The sequence below is a fragment of the Heloderma suspectum genome, chromosome 6 (assembly GCF_057233095.1).
Source record: "Heloderma suspectum isolate Gila_16-S chromosome 6, 16-S_ref, whole genome shotgun sequence".
Lineage (NCBI taxonomy): Eukaryota > Metazoa > Chordata > Lepidosauria > Squamata > Helodermatidae > Heloderma > Heloderma suspectum.
Window position 1 is genome coordinate 67,463,059 of NC_139463.1, and position 27,586 is coordinate 67,490,644.

Sequence of the window (27,586 nt, forward strand, 5' to 3'; positions counted from 1 at the left end):
TGGAGGCTGCTGTTATTTCTTTCTTATTTGTCTTTTATTTTTATTTGTGATTTATGTTATGTGTTTTTTGAGATATGTTTTTAATTGATGAGTTTTAATATTTTAATTACAATGTTGTCATCTCCTGCATATTTTATTGTTAACTGCTTTTAGCACTATTTTAATGGAAAGATAGGATATAAATCTAATACAGAGGTTGGTGACACCTGCAGGTGCGGGCCCTCCCATTGTCCCTGCCATGCCTATTTAGAAAAAGAAATGGGGGGGGGGGGAGAGAGAAAAAAGTGGTGGTTTGAAATTCAGTGGCAAACCGCTATGGAGGCTTAGAATGGACAAATTTAGAATGGCCAAAGTGCAGTCTAAAGCATGTTTACTCAGAAGTACGCCCCACTGAACTCAATGGAGCTTATTCCCTAGTAGGTGTGCTTATGTTGCACTGTCAGTTGTCTAGCAGTTAAATTATTTTCAGATCTGTATTTCAATGAGGAAGGGGAAGAGGAGAATTCTGACACAGGACACTTGCATACTAGCAATTTTCTTTAGTACTGATATTCATTAAACTGTTGCATTCCCATTTATTTCAAGATATGATATGGGTGTTGCACCACTGTCTCACCTGGGGTGCTGGTAGAGTGGTTCAGTGACATTACCGATTACAGGATAATCCCACCACTCCATCTCCAGTGGCAACCTCCTCCCTCCTGCCACTACCATTTTTTCCCTGGAAAGTGATGAAATTGATAACATTCCCACACTCTCAGTGCAGTCTGTAAAAGCCCCATGAAACTGTCAAAGCTTGTCCATTTCACTTGGCTTCTCCAGTAGATCTCAGTGGTGGAAAAAAGCCCTATTAATTTCATGCCAGCATTTGAACACACAGTAATAAATAAGCTTTGATGAAATTGACAAGGCTTCTCCCACCCCACCTTTCTAGCCAGGAGATGCCTGGGGAAAGAAGTTTTGTTGGTTTCAGTGGACTTCTCTAAATGCTTGTCTTGTCAGTTTCACTGTGTGTGTGTGTGTGTGTGTGTGTGTGTGAGAGAGAGAGACAGACAGACAGACAGACAGACAGACAGAGAAAGAGAGACAGAGAGAGAGACAGAGACACCGCAGGCAGGCAGGCAGGCAGGCAGGCAGGCAGGCAGGCAAAAAAGAGGTGAGATTAATAAGGCCCCACCTCTGCAGGGAATTTAGAGAACCCCCAATGAAAATGACAAATCTGAGTTTCATTGGGCTTCTCCTGGCTAGAAAGGTGTCAGAGGGCAGATGGAGGGGGAACCATGTGAATTTCATCTATGTTTTCATGTTATCAGGGCACCATACAGGCAGCTCCACATCAAAATGGCCCAGCCTCTCCATCATAAAAAAGCGGACACCTAGAGCTTGCTTGTCGCTTCTTTATTTTTACCAGGTGGAAGGCTACATATAAACCTCGAGTGCTAAGTTGGATCCCTGTAGTCCCAATCTCAAGGTGACAGTGTTGGGAGGATTAACCTTTTATAGACCCCATCTCCCTCACTCTGATGTTCTTTTGACATGGTCTCGCACCAAGGACCACCACAGAGGAAACAGTGCCATCTGATCCCTTACACATGCTAGGCTATTTCAGCTTGTAGAGACCAGCTGACCACCTCTACCTCACCTACAGGGTAGTTTCCATTTGGCCTCCCTTCCTTCCCACCCCAGACCACCTAAAGCCCCCAACAGTCCCGCCCTTCTCCTAATTGTTCCATTTCCTGCTCAGGCTTCCAGGTGTTGCACAGCCGCACCTGGGAGTTGGAATTCTCTGTCTGGTTCTTGCCCCATAACCTTAAACCTTATGCAGCCAGACACTAGTGGTTCCAGGGAGGCTGCCTCAGTTTGTGAGTGTGCATTTATTACACAGATACACAGACATCATCTAATGATTGTTGTGCACCCCAACACTGATGCATACACATGGCCATCTGAAGAAAAAACACCCTCCTCCTTGGAAACAGCAGCAGGAGCAGAAAGCGGAGGCGGCGCCAATGAAGGTGGAGAGGGCTGCCTTTCCATCCAAAGGACTGCTTTCCTCTTTGCAAAAGACAGGATCATGTGCAATCACCAACAAACATTGTTAGCACTAGGACAGTAATAGTATAGTATAGCAGTAAAATAGTATAGTGTAGAAGCAATGCACTGTAGTCAAAACGTGATATTTGTTGTCACCCAGAAATGCCCACGCACTCCAGCAAAAAGCGGATGATTTTCCAGATGCTGAATTCTGTGTCCATCACTAATTTCAGCATTTGAGAACAAAAAAAGTGCAGAATACACAGACACTGGTAATGCCTATTTGATCAGATCTGCTTTGGTATTGAAAGGCTAAACAATTAAATGCACATTAAATAAATTAATAGCTACGACCCTCCACTCCCACCCCGGATCACACAATCATTTCATTTTATCCTTGTTGTTGTTGTTACCTTCTTTGGTTTCTCATGGTGGGACACATGCTTCTCTTGAGCAGGTGATGTGGACCGGCTCCTCCTTCCGGTGATGAAAGAACCACCTCCAGAATGGCGTGATGTCTTCTAGAGGCAAGTGGAAAGTTGTGGGAGGGGGAAGGGTGTGATGGACAAGGATGGAGGAATGAGAAAGGAGCAGAAGAGAAAAATAAATGCACATAGGAAGAACTTCCCCCTGTAGGATCTTGGCTTCATAGTTTAGAAAAACATCCTCATCTTATCTGTGCTGGTCCATGAGAAAAAAATCCAAAATCCACAATTGGTCCATGCCTTCATTAGGACCAACCAACGTTCTACAAAAATGTGCAAGCTTTTGAGTTCTCCAGGACTCTTCATCCCTGCTCAGCCCAAACCCCTCACTGGAATGGCTTCTGGCCAGCCACCCTCTCTATTTATCAGCCTCAGGGCCAAACTAAATATAATGCTGGACAGAGGATCTTGGACTAGGATCTCCCAAGTTGTTGTTTTCAGACTAATAAGTAGCCCTAGGCAGGTGCTTTGAAAATCTGGGAAGTGGTGCTCTGGGAGAAGGTGTTTAACCCTTTTCTCCTACGCCAATTTCCCAAGCACTGAAGCTGCTACCAGCTCCTGAAGCTGTTCCGGTCTCTTCTCTCTGGTGGCATTAACAGCACCTTGATTGGAAGAAGGGATGTACATATTTTCTTAAATCTGTGTTTCGCTGATTGTTAGATGTCTTTCGTTCCACCATCCGCGCGTTGACGGAACTGGATTTTTTTTAGGGATGAATGAGAATTTTGTTCCATTTGCACAAGTGTGCATTAGTACACATTAGCACAAGTGCACATTAGTGCAAGTATGAATTTGTGCAAATCCCCCCCTAAAGTAAAAAACTGTTCCACAAGTCCCCAGAATCCACGCAACTCAGAAAAAGCCAGTCCGTTGCAGAATCTGCAGGTTTGACTCATAAAAACCTGAACTTATTTAAAGCCTTTGTGGATGTCTCTGACATCCCTATTTGAAAGTGCAATTAACCGGGGGGCAGGGGAGAGGGAAGTTTAATCAACTTCTCCAAGAGTGCCATTCCTCAGTCTCAACCTTCACAGCAACTGCCTGGGGCTACTCATTATTATGGGGCTACTCATTATTATTTTTAAAAATGGCATTCTAATGACATCGTGTAGTTTGGCCCTCAGTCCCAGGGTCTAAAATTGTTAATGGGGACTGGCCAAAGAGATCATATTATGCCAGTACTTTCCCAGCTGTACTGGCTGCCAGTCCCTTTCCGGACCCGATTCAAAGTGCTGGTATTAGCATGCCCTTAATGGCTTGGGGCCAGGTTATCTGAAGGATCGCCTCCTCCCATATGTACCTGCCCGGACCGTATCATCGTCTTCAGGGTTCCTTCTCCAGGAGCCCCTGCCAAAAGAGGTAAGGCAGGTGGCTACAATGAAAAAGGCGTTTTCTGCTGTGGCACCCCAGTTGTGGAACACACCCTAGAGGGGTTCGCTTGGCGCCTACGTTGTACTCTCTCCGGCGCCAGGTGAAGACCTCTTTAATTTCCCAGGCATCTTTTTAGCATTTTAGCTTTCCACTTTTTCAGCTCTGCTATCTTAAATCTGCTATTGTGTTTTAAATATCTGCACTGCTGCTAGGTTTTGCTCTGGTTGTATTTTTATTCTGTAATTTTAATCTATTCTATATTGTATTTCCTGTTGTATTTTTGTGGTTTAAATTTTGTGAACCGCTCTGAGAGCTTCAGCTATTGGGTGGTATAAAAATGAAATAAATAAATCAGGAATCAAAGGTGAGCCTACTGAGAGGTAAAATGCAGCGGCCACCACAAATGGCAGATTTGGGGTAGCAGAGAGAGAGAGAGACAGATCAGATCTCTGGAATGTGATGTGCCAGCAATTCTCCTGCATATGCCTCACTGAAATGAATGGAAGCTCATCTCCAGCTTCTTTTCATTTCCAGGAGGCATGTGCTGAAGAACTTCCTGCTGGATTGGATCCTACGATAATGAGCGGGAGGGATGGGTACCAGTGGGATTTCCTACTTCAGGCACCAAACTGTCTCAGGCAGGCCTTTGCCACGGGGCCTGCTGTCAGGGGTGAAAGGTCTGATCCGTTAACCCGCTAACATGGAAGCCCTTGCCTTAACTCCTGGTGAAGGAAGAGCCACTCTGCACAAATTCAGGGCCATTCTCCCTCTGTTATCCCTCCTTGGATTCCATCATCACCATGGAATGTACACTTAATGCATTGAGCTGGCCCCAGGCTGCAGTTATGCCCTGGGAGTGTTCTTGCTTACCTGCCCCACTGGCCCATCATAAAGACAAACAAGATAAGAGATTGCAAAAGCAAATTTGCTCACTGCTATATAAACGTTTATTAATACTAACAATGAACAAAATAATAAAGGAATTGTGCTGCTGCTTCCTGCCAACTACCAAGAAAGAATTCTCTCTCTCTCTCTCTCTCTCAGATTAGGAATAGCCAAACTTTGTTTCAAGTGATCAACAAAGCAGTGTACACGATCAGGAGTAACAGAAAGCAGGGCGTGGCGCTCTCTAGTTTGACTTTGGGGAGGGGGCTGGCATTATTAATCACTGTAGGTGGCAGCAGTTGGTAACCACCCATGACTTCCAGATAGGTTGCCCTGGGTCCTGCTTTCCCACGCCTTCCATGTGGGACACCCAGAGAATCAAAGTGATCCCAGCCCTTCCTGGGTACTGCTGTGGGTGTCAAATATATAAACACATAAACATGCACGTACCACTTTGTCTTAAATCTGGGGCCTGGTCAGACTAAACAGATTCAATGACATAATATGACTCGAGTCCCCTTGTGTGAAAGAATGATGGTTTATTGATGGGAAATGGATACAGAGAATACAAGAAACAAAGAAAGCTTGCACATGCCCTTAACTCTCAGTTCAGTCACCCCGGATCCCAAAGAAGTGATGGCCACCATCCCACAGGGCTGGTGATCTGTGCAGGTGGCATGCCTTCCCCCTCTCAGATGAGCACAGGTAGCAGGCCACTCTGCTCAGGATTGTATAGGGCCTGTCTCCTCAGGCTGTCAGAAGACACACACGCACACCTCCCTTCACCCAGAAAGAGAAAGCGGGGGGGCTTTCTTCTTGGCAGGAAAGTAAGTTTCTCACACTATAGGAAGAAGCATCCCTTATCAGCTAAAAGGCACAAACTGTACAGCTGCTGTGCAAAGCAACTACTGTGCATTGTTTTAGTTTCTGTAAGTAGCAAAAAGCGTGGCTTTCACTGTATGTGAATACGGCTATGAGAACCAACTCTAAAATCATAAAAATTGCCAAATGCTCTACCAAGTTAGTATACTTGTGCCACATATACTGCCTATGACTCTGGGTAAATTCACACCTTTCTCTTCAGCACTCTTCTAAACCAAATCCAATACACACTTAAAAAACAAACTACCTCCCAAACAAGCAGATAGCACCTGCCTGATGCATAAATCAATGGGCAAAAGGTTGACACACTTGTTTGACATGGGAATTAACTCACTGATCCAACCATTCAACTTACTTGTATGTACATCTGCATGCTACTGCAATTAGGGATGTCAGAGAAATCCGGCCTCTGGAATCCACAGCGGAACGGCTCCACTTACCTCAGCTCTAGGAGGATTCAGGCCGGAACGACACTAGGGCTCCGGAGCACTGGCAATACAGTAATGGCAGCTGTCATTACTGTATCGCCAGCGCTCCGGAGCACTAGTGCCGTTCCGGCCTGAATCCTCCTAGAGCCGAGGTAAGGGCAGCGGTACGGAGCTGGATTGCGGCTCTGTGGAATCTTCGTGGAGCGGAGCTGCTCCGGAGGATTCTGGGTGGGGGGAACGGATCACCTCCCCCCACCGGGCAGATTCCCCACCGGAACGGAAGGTGGGGAATCCATACATCCCTAAATGCAATGCTGGGCTCACCCCACAAGGAGAAGGACCCAGTGTGACCACCTTTAGAATGCTACTGGATGGGAGGGGTAAGGGATCTGGCCTAGCTTCCCTCGTGACAGGATGGTTTCCAGTATCTAAGGATTTGTGCGGAGTGGCACATCCAGCTGCAGCCTGAATTGGTAAAAGTCAAGGAATAGATTATGAGTTGTTTGTTTAGACTGGGTCTTAACCAACGTGGAGAATCCAGTAGTTTGTTCATGACCAGTACTTTGGTTCCCCCCAGACCAGTGGTGTAGTGGTAAATGTTGATGTCACCATGACAGTCCCACAGCCATGTCCCCAAGGGGAGTCCAAAATTGCAGGCGGCTGTGTTGATAACAACAAAGCCATTCTAGCTGTTTTCATCTCCACCAGGAGCAGGTCTTTTATAAAGCAAATGGGTCTTAATTGCCCATTCAAGACCAAGCCACCCCAAAAGGCTTTGCATTACAACAGGGGCCAATGTATTGTTGCTAGGGAAATTCATTTTCCCCCAGCCACCCTGAGGATTACAGCTAAACTCATGTCAGGGTTGGATCGGAGCCCAGAGAGCCCCAAAGCAGTTCTTATTCTGAGGAAGAGATAGAAACCGAGGGAGAGGAACCCGCGTGCTGTTCAGAGGAGCAGCCAGGGGGGTACACATTCCTGAGAGTGATAGTGACCCTGGCAGGGAGAGAGAGGTGCAACAGCAGTTTCTGGATGCCAGCGCAGCATCAAGAGGGAGATGGCGGGTGCTGAGAGGAGGCGCTCAGCCCACTTGGAGCGACGGCAACAGCGGTACCCCGATGCCCTACGGGAAAGGGGTGGACTCCCTCCTCCTAGCCCATAAGTTCAGAGGTTTCCCGCCTTCCCCCCAAACGGAGATCAACTGATTCCTAAGGTTAGAACCCCTGAGTAGGTAGCTTTCTTAGGTCTCACTCGTAGGATCAAGCAATTAGCATCTGTAAGCATCATTAGGTTGAATGGAAATAAAGCCTTGGAAAAGAGTCCTGTTGTCTGCGTGTTGATTCTGGCTACCTGAGGATCTCAGAAGACAGCAGGGGCAATCTCCCGACAGCTCAGAAGGAACAGGGAAGTGTGAGTGAGTGGGCAGGTGGGTGGGGGTGGCAGATGACATCAGCGACCCTACTAATTAAAAAGTGCCAGCACGACATCCCTGTGAGCCGTGGTTCCACTACACCACCGCTTCAGACTGAGTAAATTGGAGGCAGTTCCCTTGACTTGTGCTTTACCCTGGCTTAGGGCAAACTACACCTGATGGGGTCAGCCATGAGTTTTACTTGCATATCTACGGCGTTCAAGTATAGAGCAAAGGATAGACACCCCATCACCACCACTAAAGGGGTGCATGGGTGACGGAAACTGAACCGTCCCCCTTCCACAAGCATATCTCAAAGAATCATAGAATAGTAAGGTTGGAAGGGGCCTATAAGACCATCGAGTCCAACCCCCTGCTCAAGGCAGGAATCCAAGTCAAAGCATCCCTGACAGATGGCTGTCCAGCCTCATCTTGAATGCCTCCAGTGTGGGAGAGCCCACCACCTCCCTAGGTCATTGGTTCCATTGTCATATTGCTCTAACAGTCAGGAAGTTTCTCCTGATGTTCAGCCGGAATCTGGCTTCCTGTCACTTGAGCCCATTATTCCGTGTCCTGCACTCTGGCATGATCGAGAAGAGATCCTGGCCTTCCTCTCTGTGACAGCCTTTCAAGTAATTGAAGAGCGCTATCCTATCTCCCCTCAGTTCTTTCAGTCTCTCCTCATAGGGCTTAGTTTTCAATCCCCTGATCATCCTCATTGCCCTCCTCTGAACCCCTTCCAGTTTGTCTGCATCCTTCTTAAAGTGTGGTCAGTTCTCCCTGCCCTCTGTCACTTCTTGATGTTATGTGGGAAATCAAGTAGGGCTGCTCAGATAGGAGTACATCTCTGCTGTGAGCAAAAATGGGGTGGGCAGCACAGCCCCCTTGAGCAGGTCACCCTCCCCAATTCTGCTCATGCCTGCACATAAGAATTTATTATTGGACTCTATTTATTTAAGAGTAAAAACACTGTAACACATGAAGTTAAATGAGCAGCAGTCAAAATGCAGTGACCTAAAAACATTTAAAAGTAGTTCTTAGAGTGCCAGGGAGAATAGAAAGGTCTTCACCTGGCACCGAAAAGACCGTAACATAGGCGCCAGGTGAGGACCTTCTCTGGGGAGGGCATTCCACAGACATGGTGCCACCACTGAAAAGACCCTCTCTGTTGTAGCCAGCCACAATGCCTCATTTGGTGGGGGAACCTGCAGAAGACCCTCAGACGATGACCTTAGGGTCTAGGTAGGTAGAACAACAGCCTATCCTAGTCCCCAATGGGGAAAAGATTACCTTGGGACTAGGTAGACTGGTGGTAGTGGAGAGGAAATTGGGCCCCTTTTGAGCAGCCCACTCAAACATCCAATACCCACACCCCTTGGAGAGAGTTTCTGTTAGATTGGGTCACTTGAGGGGAACTGACTCATTTCTAGGATGAGCAACCTTCTGTTTGTCCATCCCTAGTCTCTTCAGGGACTTTTGTCCCAGCCTGGTTCCGATACCAGAAGTGAGTCTGGGGACAAAAACACTTGAGGTGATGGAGCACAGAAAGGTAAGGCATGGAGGGGGGCAGTTCTGCTTTCCTCATCCAGGTACCTCTGGTCCTTCTGATGTAAAATTAGACCCTCAACCACTACTTTATGCATGAACGGGTCAGATGTGAATAAACAAACATGGCTGCTATCATCATGTTTTCATTTGACACTTACTTTCTGTCTGACAGGCTGGACAGAGTCCACTCTCACCCTTCCCTGGTGGCTCTGAACAAACTGCACAAATCTGCAGCTGATACTGGCCCTCTTCGGGCACCCATCTCTCTTTATATTTCAAATTAATAATTTGAAAACATTGTACAATAAAGGTAAAACAAAAGCTAGCAAAATAAAATACCCAAAGAAACAGATTTATATTATATTAAAAATGGATTAAAATTACCCCACATTTGCACAGCTCTGACCAGCAAGCCATTCCAAACAAGGAATTGTTTTAGCATTTGGGGAAAATAGTCTGAGACTTTGCAAATCTGTAGGAGAGGGAAGAAGATCTGGAAGCAATTTTGGGATAAGCCACAGGGATGTCCCCTCTGTCCCCTTTTATTTTAATTTGTTAACATGGATGGTGCAGTCAAGATGACATTCTCAGTTGACCTTAAATGTCCTGATGGAACTCAAGGGAAGAGGCAGGTGCTAAGGTTGCAGAGAGATGAAAATTCTTTCAGACAGGAGAACGCTGTATGAAAAGCTAGTGTATAAACTCGGTCTGATTGACCAGAGGTGAAACAGGTTTTTGAGGTTTTCATGTTGTTTCAAAAACCTGCAAAACCTGTTGGACAAAAGAAATATGTGCATACAACCACTAGAAGCAAAGCCTCTCTCAAACCACTTTAATCTCTCTTTAAAAATATTGTTTGCCCTCAGTATGTAGGGTCAAAGCCATTTAGGGCTTTATAGGTCAGTCAAAATCAGCCACTGCCAATGAATGTTCCAGTAGCTTTAACCTTTCCCTTAAAATCAGATGCCTCTGGCCATGTCTCCTGCTGCATCTGCAGGCCTCTCCCTCTCCCTTGTTGAAGCTGAGATTTGAACTGGGACTCCTGTATTCTTCCTCATTATTGTTTGCTCTTTTTTGAGTGAACACCTGGACACACAGATGAAATTGTCTCAGATTAAGGCAGACCATTTATCCATCATTGGTCAAGGGGGAAGGTCCGTAGCTCCGGGGTACAGCCCATGTTTTGCATTCAAAAGGCCCCCAGTTCAATCCCTGGGATCTCCAAGGAGGGGTGTCTAAAACCCTGGAGAGCCACTGCCAGTCAGTGTTGACTTCCTATGTTCTATCTAGCCCATTACTGTCTACTCTGACTGGCAGTGGCCTTCCAGTCTAAAATCAGTAAATCTACAGCAGCATAGAGCAGTCTTTCCCAGCCCCACTACCTGACTAATCTTCCTCCCTCTACATACCAGGTATCGAACCTGTGACCTACTACATGCAAAGCACGTGCTTTACTACTGAGGCGAGGTCTCTCTCCCAATTTGAATCTGGTATCTAATTCAGATATAGATAGACAGAGACAGAGATACACACACACACGAATATATACTGATTAAATATATATTCACATATATATTATATTGTTTAAATACATATTGATTAAATCCAAGCACCTGACCTGCACTTTTGATGATAACAAGAGGACGGCAACTCACCATTTTATTGAAGTGGTACTTGCAGTAGCCACAGTATTTCACATTGTCGACTTCTAGAACTTCTTCTTCACACAAGAGCCCAGCCATCTGAGCACTGAAATATGGAAACAAATTAACGTGAACACAACCCTGGGCATGACAGACTGCGGCAAAGGGGCCAGACACAGCCGGGTTCCTCTCTCCCCAGTGCACATACAAGCCTATTCCTCTCCCCTGCTCTATAGACAGCTTTTCAGTCAGCTCCAACTCCTGGCCCAGCATGCTGATGTCAGACCCATCAGTCCTGAAATGCTTACACAGCCAACTGCTAAATTAAAATAAACAATAGGTCTCCCAGCTACACCTTTGTAAATATGGACTGGGGGTCCACAGAGTTTTGGGTGCCATCTCAATGCTAAATACTCTAAAAGCAATCTTTTCTTTTCCAAAAGATCAGTCCCTCTTGAGTCTCTGTCCAAGAACATGGCAGAGGAAAGAAAAAGAAATAAAGGTTCTTTTTGATAGGTCTAAGGCTGGGGTGGAGAAGGTGTGGCCCTCCAGATGTTGTTAGACTGAAACTCCCATCAGCCCTAGCCAGCACAGCCAATAGTGAGGGATACTAGGAGTTGTAGTCCAATAATATCTGGAGGATCACACATTTCCCACCTTGAGCCTAAGGATATTTTCGACAGGCCTAAGGCTACCCTAAAGGCAGAGCTATCCTGTTCTTTTCTAGAAGGCAGAACCAAAGACTGGAGGGTTCTCCTTCTGTGGGAAGGACATAACAGTTCCCCCACCCCAAATTTGGCCCTGCCTTCTACAAGAAAAAGAATTAACCCCTTGCTATCTGCTCTACTCCTCAGCTGACAGAAAACTAGGTGTTTGACAAAAGAATCTGTGTCTCTGTGATATATCTGAAATCCTTCCTCTGCCTTCCAGTTCTTCCCTGAACTCCCCTTTCATAGCTGCTTTCTCTAATCAGGGATTCCAATTCGTGTTGCAGCTGGGGAAGCCATGGATGCCAGGGGAGAAGTGGCAAGCAAGGGAGAATTAAGCATCCTTCCTCTGTCTGCCACTTTTCCCATCTCATTTATGCATCCTCCCCACAATCCTTTTTCATTTCAGTTGCAATGTAAAGGGCAAACTGTGTGTTGGAAATTATTTGGAAAGGGACTGAAAAGAAAATGGCTGGGAACTATGATTCTGTCTGTAGGTTTTTGCTACCATGATGAATAGCAGCTTTGGGGTGATGATGGAGGGATGCCATTTTCATCGGGAAAAAGGCATTGGGGGAAAGGAGTTGGCAGGGGGAACTCTCCTCATTGCCCCAGTCCAGATGAGGCCACCCCATGGCTGCTGTTTGAAGAAATGTAAAAAGTGTCCCACTATGACTGAAAATAAGGCAGGCAGAAAGACAACCGCAAAGGTTCCGTTTTCCAGGAGGAAGCGACCAAACAACCTGTGATGCTCTGCATGGTTCCTCGTTCACACCTTATTGCAGGATTAGGGACACAAACTCATAATAGCAAAGTCACAAATCAGTGTGTTCAGAGTAGGGATGGCGGAGAATTTCTCCATGAATCTTCGGGAGGCCGAGCATCAAGGCATTTGGCCCTCCGAAAGTGTTGGGGAAATTCTCTGCCAGCCCCCCGCCACCCCCCCCGGGATGGGACTTACCGTGGCCGAATGTCCCTCTCGGCGGCGGGTCCCAGCGGCGGTTCGGCGGTGGTTCGGCGGGGGCGGGGGCCGGTCTCCCGATCGGCTGCCGCCGCCACCATTACAAAATAAAAAAGTAAAAAAAAACACACACACACACCCGTGATAGGCTACATGACGATTTATGTAGCCTATCACGGCTAGATTTCCAAAGTCAGCCGTGATAGGCTACGTAAATCGTCACGTAGCCTATCACGGGTGACTTTGGGAAAAAAAAAAAAGTGCGTACGCAAATGGCGGCGGCCGCCATTTGCGTACGCGCTTTTTTTTTTTTTCCAAAGTCACCCGTGATAGGCTACGTGACGATTTACGTAGCCTATCACGGCTGACTTTGGAAATCTAGCCGTGATAGGCTACATAAATCGTCATGTAGCCTATCACGGGTGTGTGTGTGTTTTTTTTTTTACTTTTTGCGTACACTTTTTTTTTTTTTTACTTTTTGCATTTGCGTACACGCTTTTTTTTTTCTTTTCCCAAAGTCACCCGTGTTAGGCTACGTGACGATTAACGTAGCCTATCATGGCTGACTTTGGAAACGCAAATAGCGTTCCCTTATTTTCGCCGTAGTCTACGTAATCTTTACGTAGACTAGACGTGCCAAAATAAGTAACGCAAATGGCGGCGCCTATGGGCTGCCGCCATTTGCGTACACGCTTTCCCCCCCCCCCAAAGTCACCCGTGATAGGCTACGTGACTATTAACGTAGCCTATCATGGCTGACTTTGGAAATCTAGCCGTGATAGGCTACGTTAATCGTTACGTAGCCTATCACGGGGTTTTGTTTTGTTTTTTTCACTTTTTCTTTCGCGGCTGGGGAGATGGGGCACTTCTCCCCGGCCTGAATTTCGGCCGGGCAAGGCGGGGCACCTCCCCCGCCTCGCCTGAACTTCGGGGGGAGAAGCGAGGCGCCTCCCCCCCACCGCGAATCACCCCTGCGAAAAGGTAAGTGACTTTCGTACATCCCTAGTTCAGAGACAGGGTTTGGACTGTGTTAAGCAGACACAATGGCGGACTCACCAGGTGACATGGAAGGCTTGCCGACAGCCGTGACGGTTGCAAGTCATGCAGGCTCCAGAGGCCGCTTTGCTCTCCCTGCCCTGCTCTTCACAGATATAACAAGTCTGCAACCAAAAAAGGCACAACTTGGACTGTATGTATTATGCATTATATGCAGCGGCGATCCCATAGTGCGAGCCAAATCACATGTGCCTGGCAATTTGGGAAGTGACATCAGCTTGTCAATACAGAAATAAAGCACATCCTGTGGCAGTGTAAGACAGGGGGCAGGGCTCGGGTCCAGGGGCCTAATCCAGCCCTCCCAGGGTCCCAATCTGGTCCTCCAGGGGTCCCCAGATGGCCCCATCCCTTTTCCCCCAACCACAGATCATTTGATGGTTTCCCCACTTTGGTGCAGTTTTTCCCCCTTTCTAAAAGGTTGAAATGGCTCTCCTAAGGCTCTCCAAATGGCTCTCCTAAATGGCTCTCCTAAGGTAAGGGCTCTGCTAAGGCTCTCCTAAATGGCTCTCCTAAATGGCCCTCCTAAGGCTCTGTTAGTGGCAGTAAAAACCTTTAAGCAAAACATGCTGATATTTTTTATATTTTAGCCCCACCCCATTTTACCTTTAGCTCCGCCCACCACTAGACAGCAACCCCCCAGAGCTTCTCTGGATTGGAATACAGCCCTTGGGGTGAAAGAGGTTCTGCACCCCTGGCATAAGAGAACAGGAAGTCAGGATAGGGTAGCTGATTGGGGGAAGAGGCTGAGAGTCCAAGACAAGGGATGCTGAGGGGAATGGGTGGTGGTGGGGTCTCCTTTACCTTATTGAACCGGTCGTGGGGCACATACTGGAGGACGATTGGCTCCATGGTGAGAACATTAGCAAACTGCACCTCGGGGATGTACAGAGCGCAGACGACATGGGCCCAGCCTGGGTGAAGGACAAAAGGATAACAATAAACGAGGGAGAAGTCAGAGAGAGACTTGAATCAGGAGAATGAACAGTCGACTGGTGTCAGTATCCAATGGGAGGCAGCAACGGGGTGAGACAGGCTTTGTTTTCACCAGTGGAGGCTGATGGCTCTGATGTCAGTGGGGCAGTGAGTCCACTCCAGATTTCAGTCAGAAGCAGTCAGAACTCTAAAGGAGCTATCCAAGATGTGAAGCACCTGCGATGTACCTTGGATAGCTCCTTTAGAGTTCTGACAGTTTCTGACTGAAACCTGGAGTAGATTCACCCCCCCTCCTCAGAGAGATTTATTTATCTATTTATTTATTTATTTATTTTCTATACTGCCCCATAGCCGAAACTCTCTGGGCTGTTCACAAAAATTAAAACCACAAAGCACAGCATAAAACAATATAAAATATGAAAGCTTAAAACCACAATATGCACAATAGTCTAGCTTTCTAGACTTTTAGCTTTCCTGTTTTAAATCTGTATTTTAAATTCCTGCACTGCTGCTAGGTTTTATTGTGGTTGTATTGTTATATTGTGGTTTTAATGTTCTATATATTTTAAATTGTTTTATTGTGTGCCGTTTGGTTTTAATTTTTGTGAACCGCCCAGACAGCTTCGGCTATTGGGCGGTATAGAAATGAAATAAATAAACAAACAAGCAAACAAATAAATAAATAATATAACACTACAACCAGAATAAAACCTATATCAATGCAGAGATTTAAAATACAGATTTAAAACCCCAGACTAAAAGACTAGGAAGCTAAAATGCTGGGCGAATAAAAAGTTCTTCACCTGGCGCTGGAAGGAGTACAATGTAGGTGCCAGGCAAACCTCTCTAGGGAGCTCATTCCACAGCTGGGGTGCCACAGAAGAAAAGGCCCTCTGACTGGTTCTGACTGAAACCCAGAGCTGATTCACTGCCCCACTAATATTGGAGCCACCAGCCTCCACTAATTTTCACTGAGGTCATAAGCCTGCATGCTTCAGACTGTAAGTGGGGCACTCCTCCATACAAAGTACATACCCTCCATATAGTAAATGCAATGTCTAGAAGAAGGTTTCTAGCCCAGCCTTCTCCCTGATGTGCTGGTTTTTTATGTGCAGGGAATTTGGGGGTTTTTTTGTATGGAGGCTGTGATGGCCATGTGTCCTTCTTTACAGCAGACAGTCCTCTATCTGAAGGCATCCTATAATTGGAGAGCTGTCCAGTCCAGGTCTCATTTAAAGATGATGAATCATAAGAAGGGAGAGCCAGCAGGGACCTTGAAGTTGCCCATCAGTGGTCAGAACCTGGACAGAAGACCGAAGAGGCACACAGGGGTCACCTGGCCACAGTCTTCCCCACTATGGCAAGATGTATTGTATTTCTATTTAAATTATAGGAATTATTTATACATTTACATCTATCTGTGCAAATTGGCATATGCACATTTTATGCAAATCTCTGTCCTTGTTTTTTCAGTAATGCCTTTCCTCTTTTTGGTGATTTGTAAGTGGTCACCCTAATGGAGGCGCATTCAGCCATGTAAACAGGGCTGCCATCAAAGGTAGGAATGGTTGGGCACCTGCTGAGAGCTGCCTGGACTCCCTCCTCCTCTTCACCATTGCATCCTGCTTGTTCACCTGTGTCAGGGTTCCCCTAATGACCTGGACCCCCTGAGCAACTCCTTAACGATCTCTTGCCTCCTTAAGAGTCCCACCTTCTTTCTTTTACGTTCCCCTTTCCAGTAACGTGGGGTTTAGGCTGTAGGCATGGGTGACTGACACTCTAGACACAGGGTTTAACCACAACAGTTTACTGGAAAGTTATAGCAAGCAAATTACAACTAAAGGCAGTTACACAATAGAGCTGAGAGATACAAAAGGCATTAAGAGAAAATAATAGTTGCAAAATGCAAGTTCCTTTACCCTAGCTATACTTAAACTTCTCCAGGCTGCTTCTTCCTGCTCCCTCTTCAGGCTCTGTTCTCCCTGACTCTGCTTTTACTGGCTCTCTCGCTCTCTTTATATAACCTCCTCCCTCAAAACCTTAACTACTGTTTCAAACCTGAAGAAATGAAACCTAACTAGGAAAATGAAAATGAAACTTAACTGGGGAAGTGAAACTACTCTTCTCAGGGATACCCTCCCAACAAAAAACTTCAGGCTTCTAGGCCTGACCTTTTTCTTTTCCTTGCCTCTGTAGGCCTCAAGCCTTCACAGCCTGCCTCTAACTTTGGCTCAGGCAACAGTGGTGGTGAGAAGGAGGAGCAGTAGATGCCATGGCCTACTTGCTCGCTGGCAGGCAAGCAAGCAAGCAAGCGGTAGTAATTATAATGACAATGAGGAGCAATAGCAGCAGGTGACAATGCTGGTGAGAAGGTAGAGTCGCTGAGGGAGGGAGGCCACTGATGCTTTGCCCAAGGGCTCTCCAAAACCAGGATCCACCACTGTATGTAAGTCCCCGCCTGTTGTCTCGGGTGGAGTAGCCAAGACCCCTGCCGTGAAAACAAGGCCTGTGTCCTTCACTCTCCTAACATTCCCTTATCATCTCTTGCTTGTCCATAGCTCTAATGCAGTCTTTATAGGCTAAAAAAAACTTTCAGGGCGAGTTGGAAAGACAACAATTTTACTGCAAGAGATTGGATAGCCCAATTTTTAAAACCGTAGTCTACCTTTTCAGAAGTGGACACTACTGCCTGCCTATGGTGACAGGTAACAGAGGTTGGGGGGGGGTTGGCCACTTCTCGAGGCCTACACCCATTAAGAGCCCTACTGAGAGCCCATAGTTGCTTTCACTTGGTCCACTTCACTGGACACACATCAAGGGAGAAAGCATCCAGCCCTGAGATTCCCCTCCCTTGCATCCCCCACAGGGGCCTACAATAACCTGGAGTCCTCCCTGACGGGTTTCTGTGAGCATACAGCCAAGAACACAAAGGGCTGCAGCCTGCAAGGCTGCTGAGAACCAGAGGCTTGGCACTGTCAAGCCAGGAAGTGGATATTCCATGTGGGAGAGGAGCGGTGGAAAGGCGTCTGTTCTTAAAGACTGAATCGTATGTACAGCAGCAGCGTACTAAGCCAGAAGGAAAATGCAATGGCTCAGAGACATTCCTTCCTCTAATTCAAAGGTGCGCTCAAGATTTTTTAACACCCATGCAAGCAGGGAGAATGCATACACGACATTTGTATCTCACTGCTCCAGCAAGGCCCTGTCATGTGAATTAACTGTGCACTCTCCCCTGCCCCCGCCCAGAAGCACAAGCCAGTCGCTAGGCCAGGGGTGCAGAGCTTCAGGCCCTGGGGCCAATTCTAGTCCACCTAGGGTCCCAATCTGGCCCTCTGGGATTCCCCAGATGGCCACACACAGCCCTCCCCAGGCCCTATCCCCTATCTCCCAGCCACCGATCGTTTGATGGTTTCCTGGCTTTTGTGCAATTCTTCCCCCACTCTAAAAGTTGAAATGCCTCTGCTAAGGCTTAGTTCCTGGCAGCAAGAGCTTTATGCTAAAGTGTGCTATTTTTGATACTTCGGCCCACCCCTTTTGTATTTGGTCCCACCCACCACTGGAATGTGGCCCCCGAGAGCTTCCCTGGCATGGAATTGGGCCCTCAGGCATCTGCACCCCAGCTCTAGACTCTGCCCTCCTACTCTCTTCCCTTGGCTTAGGAACCCTGTAGCAGGGCTGTGTTCTGGGAGCTTTGCCAGCTGTGTATCATCCTGCTGTGGTACTAACATCTTTGTGGAGCCTGAGTCAGTAGTCAGGGTTCAACAAGCAACACAGGCCCAAGGCAGCTTAAATAGGATTTCCTCATTTTAGAGAGCGATCCTATGGCACCTAGACAGGGTCTGGGGGGCCAGGGGATAGTTCAGATTCCTGGATCCAGACCCAGGAGTCCGAGCTCCCCTCGCAGCCGGCGCGGAGAGAACCACGTCGGCTGCCTCTCTGAGCTCGCAGAAGCAGCCTCGGAGAGGTGGAAAGGGGGTGGGGAGGGACTGGGGAAGCAGGGATATGAGCTACCCCCAGCATCCTTCCCTCCCTCTCCACAGATCCCTAGCTAAATGGGCAAAAACAACCATCTAGCAAAAACGCAGAGCGGGAGAAGCGTGGAGGTGACCATCGCTTCTGAGCTCCTGCCGTTCTGCATAGGATGCCCATCAGCCTCCAAGTTCAGAGGCTGATGGGAATCTGGATAGGATTGCCCCCTTATCCTCCCATCAAGCCAAAGAGATAATGCCTTGCCCAAAGGCCTCCTAGTGAGCTTCCGGATTGGGTTGAGTGGGGATTTGAGCCCAAGCATCTCCAGTCCACCACTCCATCCACTAGCCCACACTGAATTCATAGCCTTTATTGTCACATTTATAGCTTGCCTTTCATTCATGGAACTCAAGGCCATGTACACATAGGGTGGCCACTTATGCTCTGACAAGAAGAGAGAAAATGCAGCACCATAAAAGAGGATAAAAGAGGGTACATATGCACATGCTAATTGATATGCGTAGATCCAAACTTAGAAATATTTACTATAATTTAAATAGAAATACAATACATCTCACCACAATAGTGGGTGGGGAAGCCCACGAGAACAGCACAAAACAGCATGTTACTAACAGCTGATCATAAATATAAGAAGGGCCCATTAAGTAGCAGAAAGAGCAAGAGGAATATATAAGGGCTGCATGTGCATAAGAAACGGAGTCCTAGTTCTCATGCAAGTGGAACAGGTCAGACATGGGCTGCACCAATTCAGACTGCAGGTGGGAGCTCACTGGACCCAGTGCTCCTCCACACCCCCAAATTAGATACACCTGTACACCTTTAAGAGGAAAAAAAAAGAAACACATATCAAGGAAAAGGCTAGGTAGAATCCTTCTCCCTATCATCCACAGGTGTTTTTAGCATTTTGTATGGAGAAGCATTCAGTTCGATAAGCCCACTCTTGCAGTTTGATATAGTACAGCACTGGTATAGCCCAAAGGTTTACCACTTCAGTGAGAACTAGACTGTACAAGCAGCAGACGAGATGGCAAACCAGTGTCTGGCCTTCAGTCTGCAGGTGGAGTCTCACTAGAAAGAATATTCCTCCAGGAAAACAATACAAAATAAAAACAGAAACATTAAAATTAAAATTAGCATGTCAGGGAGAAATCTAAGCTAAAACCTTTTTCCTTGAGACCTAGTTTTCTATGTGCAGGGATATATTTACTCATTTTCCTACAGAGGAACATTCCATTATGCAAGGTCCAATCTGCAGACTGAAGTGTTACTGTCCAGACACAGGCTTGCCTCCTCATTCAATGCTTGTCTGTTGTTGTGTTTAAAATCTTTGTTCGGAGTCTAGAAAGCTTTAGGCACTTTAGTTAGTTATTAAGCCTAAAAAGAGTCCCCAAAGCAGATGTGAATAACCTCCCTCACTGGGCTGCTAGAAGAATTTCAGGTTAGCCCAGCCACCCGAAAAGGGGAATCTCACCTCCATTATCAGTCCGCTTCAGGGCTCCATCTTTATGGGGACACAGCTCACACCTCTGACAATTCAAATGAAAGGCCAACAGTTAGCACTTCTGAATAACAACAACAACTTAATATCTGCATAGTGCTTTCAAGTGTTTCAAGTCTTTCACATGCATTATCTAGTCCTGATCCTTACAACAACCCTGTGAGGTAAGTCAATATTATTGTCCCCCGTAGTTGCAATATTATGAAAAATACAGCTGATGCTGGGAAAATACCCACAATCAGACAGCTAAAGAATCCAAAAACAAGCAAAATAATATTTTAGAAAACCATATGCAATACCTATCGCCTATATCCTTTTCACTGCCTCCAGTTTGGCTTTTCCTGAAAGTTGCCACTGCTCTTGTAACTACAGGGCCCTTGTCAATGACAAGTGGGCTAGTCTAAGGGCTTCTTCACACGGAGCTTTTATCCTGCTACCGAGATTGCTCACTCATGGAAGTTTGTGGGGTCATCAACCTCCAGGGAACATCCAGAGTTATTTCCTGGTTATTCTATCTCAAAAAGATCAGGAAATAATGAACTATCTATCCAAGTCAGATTGTTGCGCTATTGAAACAACCACTAGATGGCGCTGTTTCATTGATCGCTATGGAACCTTGAAAATTAAAAACGTCCCTTCGCAGCAATCACATGGCCGCCATCTGGGAGCCTGCTGTAAATGCGGAAAAGGCTCCACAACTGGAGGATGGCAGGGTTTTTCTTTAGTGTAAAGGCAGCCTAAATGAAATGGGCCAGAATTCATTTTTATCTTTAAAAAAGGGGTAGAATTCACTCAGGACCACAGATGTCCAGTTGGCAGCTCACCAATGGGAAGAGGCCCACAAAACATCTTGACTTGGTGGTCTGGATTGCAGAGGTTGATCTCTGCAGGTGGCAGCTGAGTTTTGGGGGTACCCAGAACAGAAAGTTGGACTACCTGGTCTTCAGCTCCCTTCCAGTTCTAGGATGCTGCAACACCCAGTTTTACCAGAGGGCCAGAACCCCACCCCCATCCCACCAAAGTGGGCTACTGGCAAGTCCAACAGCCACAGCTGCTATTCTCCTCCCTTCTTCCTTGGGAACAGGGGCGTAGGGGAGAGTGATGATGACGATGATGATGATGATGATAATGTATATCCCGCCTTTTCCCCCAATGCTGGGACATAAGGTGGCTTTACAACATTTAAACTTCTACAATTAAAACCTATAAATGGAAGTATAAATAGAAGTATACAAAAGTTAAAGCAAACTTCAGTGGGCCTGATTTGGCACACAGAGACACCAGTTGCCAATCCCCCATTCTGCAATAACGCTGCCTCAATAGAGAAGATCTGCATTACGTGGAACATTGCACCTTGCCACTAAGGGTGCTTGATGGATTTTATCTTGGCAGATTCCAGATAGCAATGGCCCTGAGCCACATCTCTCAGACTAATGTGAGGATCAGAACAGTTGTCTACCAGCTTTTCCGACACAGTTCTTGGCTTAAAAACATGCATCAATGCATGCTAAAAAATGTTTATTTTAAGAAAAACATGTTTTAAAGAGGGATTTAAAAAAAATAATAATTGCAAAGTAATGCATTCCTGTACAAACATTACAAAGTAATGTGAAAATGGGAGAGAACAGCTTTTATGGGTGAACACTTGTGAAAGAGACATGGAGTGGAAATAGACTGTATTATGCGTTGCAGTGGGTGAAGCTCCAGAACAGATAGAGGGAAGTTCTTCTTCACACAGTTTAGAGTTAAACTATGGAACACGCTACCACAAGATGTAGCGATGGCCACAACTGTTGGCATATTAAGCCCTGAATAACTTGGAACCAGGTTACCTGGCAGATTGCCTTCCCCAATAGAGACCTGTGAGATGGCTAAGATCATTGGAGTAAGCCTTCCTGGTTGTACTGCAACCTGCAGATTGCTATCTGGTTGCAACCCGGAAGCGGGCCTTCTCTGTGGTGGCACCAACCTTATGGAATGCTTTCCCCCTTGGTATTCAGGAGGCTCCAACTGTGGCATGGTTTACGGCCGTTAAAGATCCACCTCTTTACTCAAGCTTTCCCTGAACTTTTGTGCTGCCCCGTTAGTTTGTTAGTGTATTTATTGGTTTTCGTTTAAAAGATTTTAACTGATGAGCATTTGCATTTATTATGATGTATTTTAATTTTGGATGTTGTAAACTGCTTAGAGGTATTTTTTTAGATATGATAAGCAGTATATAAACTGAGTAAATAACAAAACAACAACAAGAAGGACAGCTTTAAAAGGGAATAAGACAAATTCATGAAGGATAGGGCTAGTACTCAGGATGGCTTTATATTACCTCCAATCTCAGAAACAATATGCCTCTCAATACCAGTTGCTGGGGAACATAAGCACTTGCCATCATGTCCTGCTTGTGGGCTTCCCATATGCATTTGGTTGGCCACTGTGTGAACAGAATGCTGGACCAGAGACGTCTGATCCAGCAGGGCTCTTATGTCCTTCTAGAGAAGCCTTCACTGCAGCTTTTAACTGGACTCCATTCCCCACTTGCATCACAACTTTTCCTCTTCAGAAGCTGTACTTACCCCCCAACCACAAATCTAAATACCTCCCTGCTGCTCCAGAATATCAGTGTGCTATTTTGACCTCAGGCTCAAAAAGGGTTAACTAGGGATGCTGGAGAAATTCGAGAGGGATTAAAATGAGCTCCGATTTCTAAGAATCTGACCTGTGGAATCTACTGCAGAGCACCCCCCTCAGGCCATGCAGAGTCCGTGGACTTTGGGATGACTTTTTTAGTTTCCCGAAATTTACTCATATAAATCTATAGAAAAATACGTACATTTCTGCTGAGGAAACGTTGAATGGAATGGGGGACAATACACTAAATGTTACGTACTGAGGTAAATTATGTAAATACTTACGTAAATATTTCCGTATTTTTCCGCATGACGAAAAAAGATATTTGCATCTGTCTGTGGGCGGATGACGGAACAAAAGGCACCTGACAATCCGCGAATCACAGATGGAGCGGATTTTACACAGTCCGTACATCCCTGGGGTTAATGTTATTAAAGGGGATCAGCATTAATTATAGGGGATCTCTTAAAATGTGGGGCAGGGAAATTCATTCCTTGATCTGCTGCCCTGGGGCTGCCATCCCCTATCCTTTGGGTCGGGTCCTAGTTGCAATGTGTCCTTCTCAGATGGCATATAGGCATGATATCATATGCTAGTTTGGAGTGGGATACCACAAAAAAGTGCTAGGCCAATGGTGATGGGGGGGCAGGGGGAGGAAGAGGCAGCTGTTTGGGGAAAGCTTTGGTGGGCTGCCTATTGAGGGATGGACCAAGATCTAGGTATTCATCAGGCCTGCTCCTGCAAAGGATGTGCTTGCTTGAAACTCGGAGAGACAGAAGAAGAGGAGCAGGGGTTGTGCCGGCAGGTGGCCTGACATCAGGAAATTTGCACTTGAAAAGGTCCCTGCAGCCCCTTCGGATCAAAGGGCCCTCTCCCACTGCACTATTAGCAAGGCTGTGATCACTAACAGGAAGGGTTAAACAGCTCTGCCAGCCGGCCCACCCACTCTTTGGAAGGCTTTGATACATGACTGCTAAAGCCTGCACATGATCATCCCCACCTTTCCCAGGAGTTGCCCTCCAGTCAGTCCCTCTCAAAGGGCCAGCCAGACAATTCCTTCACAAAGCAGACAGAGCTTTAGCATTTCCTTCATCTAGCATCCCCCCAGGGGCTTTGGGAACTGCAAGGAAGGAATGAGAATGAGTGCCTAATTCCTAAAATCAGGAGCATCTGGGACTCAGCCCATCTGAAAGTGGTTCATCTCAGGCATTTGGGAGCCAGCTATGCTTAGTCAGGACTGAGCAGCACTCTGCCTATGCTCAGAGGCATTATGCCCATCTTACTACTTCATATATTACACGGCTCAGCTCCAGCCAGGAAAAAAGGTGCTGGTAGAGTGACCCTAGCACAAAACCAAGCTTTGGGCTTAATTTGAAATAGTGCTGACCCCTGCGATTTCCCCAAATGCGGGAAACTCGACTGCATAATTTGTGGTCAGAATCTATTGTCAATACAAGGTAGGCAATCTGGTGCCCCCCAGATGTTTTGGACTGCAAGTCCTATCAGCCCCAGCCAGCATGGCCAAAGTTCAGGAATTATGGGAGCCCTGATGACATCATCTTCCATTTGTAACCCTCCTGTGCTTTTCCACCATCTTTTCCCCTAACTACAGAAAATCTGCTGTGGATAGAAAGACGGAAGAGTCTCTTCTGACTGATAGCACTCTCCATCTGCAAGCACCCTTAATCTACTTTTAATACTTGGGTACCAATACCCGAGTGCAGAATATGTCAGTTGCGAATGGCATGCATGTTTTAAAATCCACTGCTTTCCTCTGAAAAATATAGAGAAGCAATGACTGGGAGAAGATTGAACTCCTTGCAATTTAAACCCATGTGAGTCATTCAGAACAGGTGAGAGGCATTGTTCAAGGGCATAAAAATGTACCCGCTACACCTGCCCACCCACCCCCCTTCTCCATATGTGGAAAACCTGCAGAACCAGGTTTTCGCCCCTTCTTCTTCAAAGCTTGCTCAAAGGCATAACAATGTACTTGAGTTTTCAGGGCAGTGAAGGGGCTTTCAAATCACCTCTAACACACTGAAAAGGTGACTTCTACGTTCACCCTAAAAGGACCTCCCCCATCCCCACAACATTTGCTTCCTTGAAATCACTGCCCCGCTGTGTGGGGATTAAAAAGGGGGGGGAACTCTCCAATTGAAACTTTTTTCCAACCCCTGTGTGTGCGTGGGGGGGGATTTGGGGAAGCAAACAGTGGGTGGGAGGAAAGGTTTAATCCTCTCCTCCCAGTGCAGTTGCCCCGATCCAAATTGGGGCCACGTGCACTTACCACAGAGTAAAACAAAAAAAGGACAAGCCTCAGGTACATACGACACAATTAATGTAACATGTCGTTTGACGCTCAGTCTTCTTGTGGGTCAGACTTACCTTCCCTTTAAGCACTTGGCTACCAACACCTACACTTGTCACAGCTCAGTGACATATCTTTTCTGCTACCTGTCCTGGCCACCACACTGTACCCTTTACCCCTCTCTCCACCTCCTGTTTCTTCTCAGTACTCAGCTGGTAGCCTCTGGGCTTCCCTCCCATGCAGCCCAATCCACCACCCTCGGGCCTAGTCTTTTTGCCTTTCCACCCCTCCCCTGGTCCTAGAGGCATCTTTCCTTAGATCCTGGATCCATTGGCTCCGCCACATCCTCTGTTCCAGTCTTCCCCAACCTGGTACGCTCCAGATGTTCTGGATGACAAACCCCAGCATTCCTGATAATTGGCCATGCTGCTCGAGGCTGATGGAGTTGAAGTCCAAAACATCTAGAAGGCACCAGGTTGGGGAAGGTTGCTCAGATCCCTTCCATGATGAACTCCCTTCTGACTCCCTCTGCCACCTGACTAATGGCCCAATTGGGTTTCCTTGCCACTGGGCCTTCTTCCTCCTGTCCTCCGAGTCACCCTTCAGGGTATAAAGCATCCTACTTTATAGAGGACAGTCCTCTGTTTGAAGCTATCTTCTGTCTGAAAGGCGGTCTGGTCCAAGTCCGGTTTAAGGATAAAGAACCATTAGAAGGGGGAACAGGGGCCTCGAGGTTGCCCACCGGACAGCAGACTGAGCAAGGCACACAGGTCACCTGGTCACAGTCTTCCCCATGACTGTGAGATGTCTTGCATTTCCCTTTAAATTGCACCTATCCATATAAAGCAGTGTGTGCAAATGTAATGCAAATCTGTGTCCTCTTTTGACCTTCCTTTTGGTGATGCATTTCCTCTTTTTTGGCAATGTGTAAATGGCCACCTTAGATAGAGGACAGGCGAGAGCATAAGTGGCCACCCTACCCTTGTTGCTCCTGCACAGGACCGGCTCCAGAGGGTGGAAAGGTTGGGCATTTGCCAGGGTCCCTACAGCAACAGAGGGCCCACTGCCCAAACAGCGCTACCGGTTCCACTTTGCTCAGAGTACCAAGATGATCAGAACCCGCCTAAGAGAATGTACCATTTGCATGTCCTGCCTTTTCTAGGTTGGGGGAGGGGGGGCTCTGAAGGTGCCACACCTGAGGGCCCCCCAAATCTTCCAACTGGGCACCATCGCTGTCAATCACACCATCATAGAATCATAGGGTTGGAAGGGGCCTACAAGACCATCAAGTCCAACCCCCTGCTCAATGCAGGAAGCCTGATTCCCAGGCGGTCTCCCATCCAAGTACTAACCAGGGCTGACCCTGCTTAGCTTCCAAGATCAGACGAGATCGGGCACATCCAGCCCTTTGCTCGACGTGATAGAATCATAAGGGTTGAAGGGCACATCCAGCCCTTTGATTTTGCTAGCTACACCAAATTCCTTATTCTTTGAGGGGTGAAGGGAAGCACAAGATTTTGAAGTGTGTCAGCTATTGGGAGACTTTTGGTCAGGGGGGGAAAAATCTTTCAAATTCATAGGAACCAGTATCAAGCCTCAAGGTATTAGCTGAGGTTGCCATTTCAGGGGAAGCGGGTGATTATTTAGTGATTATTATTTATTATATCATTATTTAGTTCAGCCATTAGATGGCAGTAGACTTAGCTGTGTCTGGGTATATTTTAGTCACGAGTTCTCCTGTTCCTGTTTTGCTCTTTTGTAAGAGTGACAATAAAGTTCTTGTCTAGCTTTCTGACCAGTATATCCTTTAAGCCTTCACCAACTTTGGGTAGTGATTCCCCACCCTCCGTCCCCCAAGAGCAATTGTCAAACCTTTTTTAAACGAACAGCCTTTGGTGTGCATACTTATAGGGCACAAGTCCATCTATTTTTATTTTTTTTAACAATAATAGTCACTCAGTGTTTAGAGCCAGTGAGTATCCCAGAAATACAGGGACTCCTCAAATACAGGGGCTCACATGCGGTTTTAAAACATGGAAAGGGGGGAGCTATTCCTTTGCCCAGCTTAAATCGTGCCCCTGGGACCAGATCCACATATGTGTGGGGGACATGTCAAATTATGTGGGCACCAGCTGCAAAGATTGAGATGTCTTAGTACGCAAGGGCCCGGAGCTTCCACATTCAAAGGAAATATACCTCAGCATTCCAGATGGGGGGAGAGAACAAGGATGGGTTATTGCCTTCCTGTCCTATTTGTGTGCTTCCCTGACACATCTGGCTAGCCTCTGTCAGGAACAGTATGCTGGGCTAAATGGAACATTGGTCTGATCTAGCAGGACAACCCTTTTGACATGGTTTCAGCTCATACTCACCACCCTGGCGGCTCTTTCTTGGGATTCACATTTTCGGCAGAACCACGGTCCGGTGGGAACCTGAACAATCCCATAGCATGCTGTGGAGAAACAAGAAAAGAGTGAATTGTGGGGAATATATTTGTTTTGGTGTATTTAAACTTATTTCAGCTACAAATCTGAGCTGGGCCCTGGAATACAATTCCCCATTATTCAGACAGGGGGCCCAAGTCAGCCTGGGACCCTAGCACTGGGATGGGGGGTGTTGGACAGCTTTAACCCTTCCCCAACCCCTATGGGCAACTCTGGATTGGGGGTCCTACATCTGCAATTTATACTGCAAAGTAGTGAGCTGTTAAAGCAAGTGTGGGCAACACATGGCCCCTGCTGTCCACCAATTAAAAAAAATACAAGAAAATAGTGCCCAAAGCTGCAAACTATTTGGCTTGTTTGCAAGCTAAATTTGG

The 27,586-nt window shown here is 46.8% G+C and overlaps 1 protein-coding gene across 6 annotated transcripts in view; it reads right to left on the minus strand.

The window, feature by feature from the left end:
• MLLT6 (MLLT6, PHD finger containing) overlaps window positions 1-27,586 on the minus strand; it is a 145,367-nt gene that overhangs the window by 89,188 nt on the left and 28,593 nt on the right. For 3 of the 6 annotated variants that reach the window (XM_084804714.1, XM_084804712.1, XM_084804716.1), the window contains exons 2-7: window positions 27,141-27,220; window positions 19,806-19,860; window positions 14,213-14,322; window positions 13,412-13,515; window positions 10,700-10,793; window positions 2,448-2,552 (exon numbers count right to left, since the gene is read on the minus strand). In XM_084804714.1, coding sequence (XP_084660840.1) covers window positions 2,448-2,552; window positions 10,700-10,793; window positions 13,412-13,515; window positions 14,213-14,322; window positions 19,806-19,860; window positions 27,141-27,220 — 548 coding nt within the window. Of the gene's footprint in view, window positions 1-2,447; window positions 2,556-10,699; window positions 10,794-13,411; window positions 13,516-14,212; window positions 14,323-19,805; window positions 19,861-27,140; window positions 27,221-27,586 lie in introns of all 6 variants that reach the window. The other 3 variants (XM_084804713.1, XM_084804715.1, XM_084804711.1) reach the window with 1 other exon arrangement.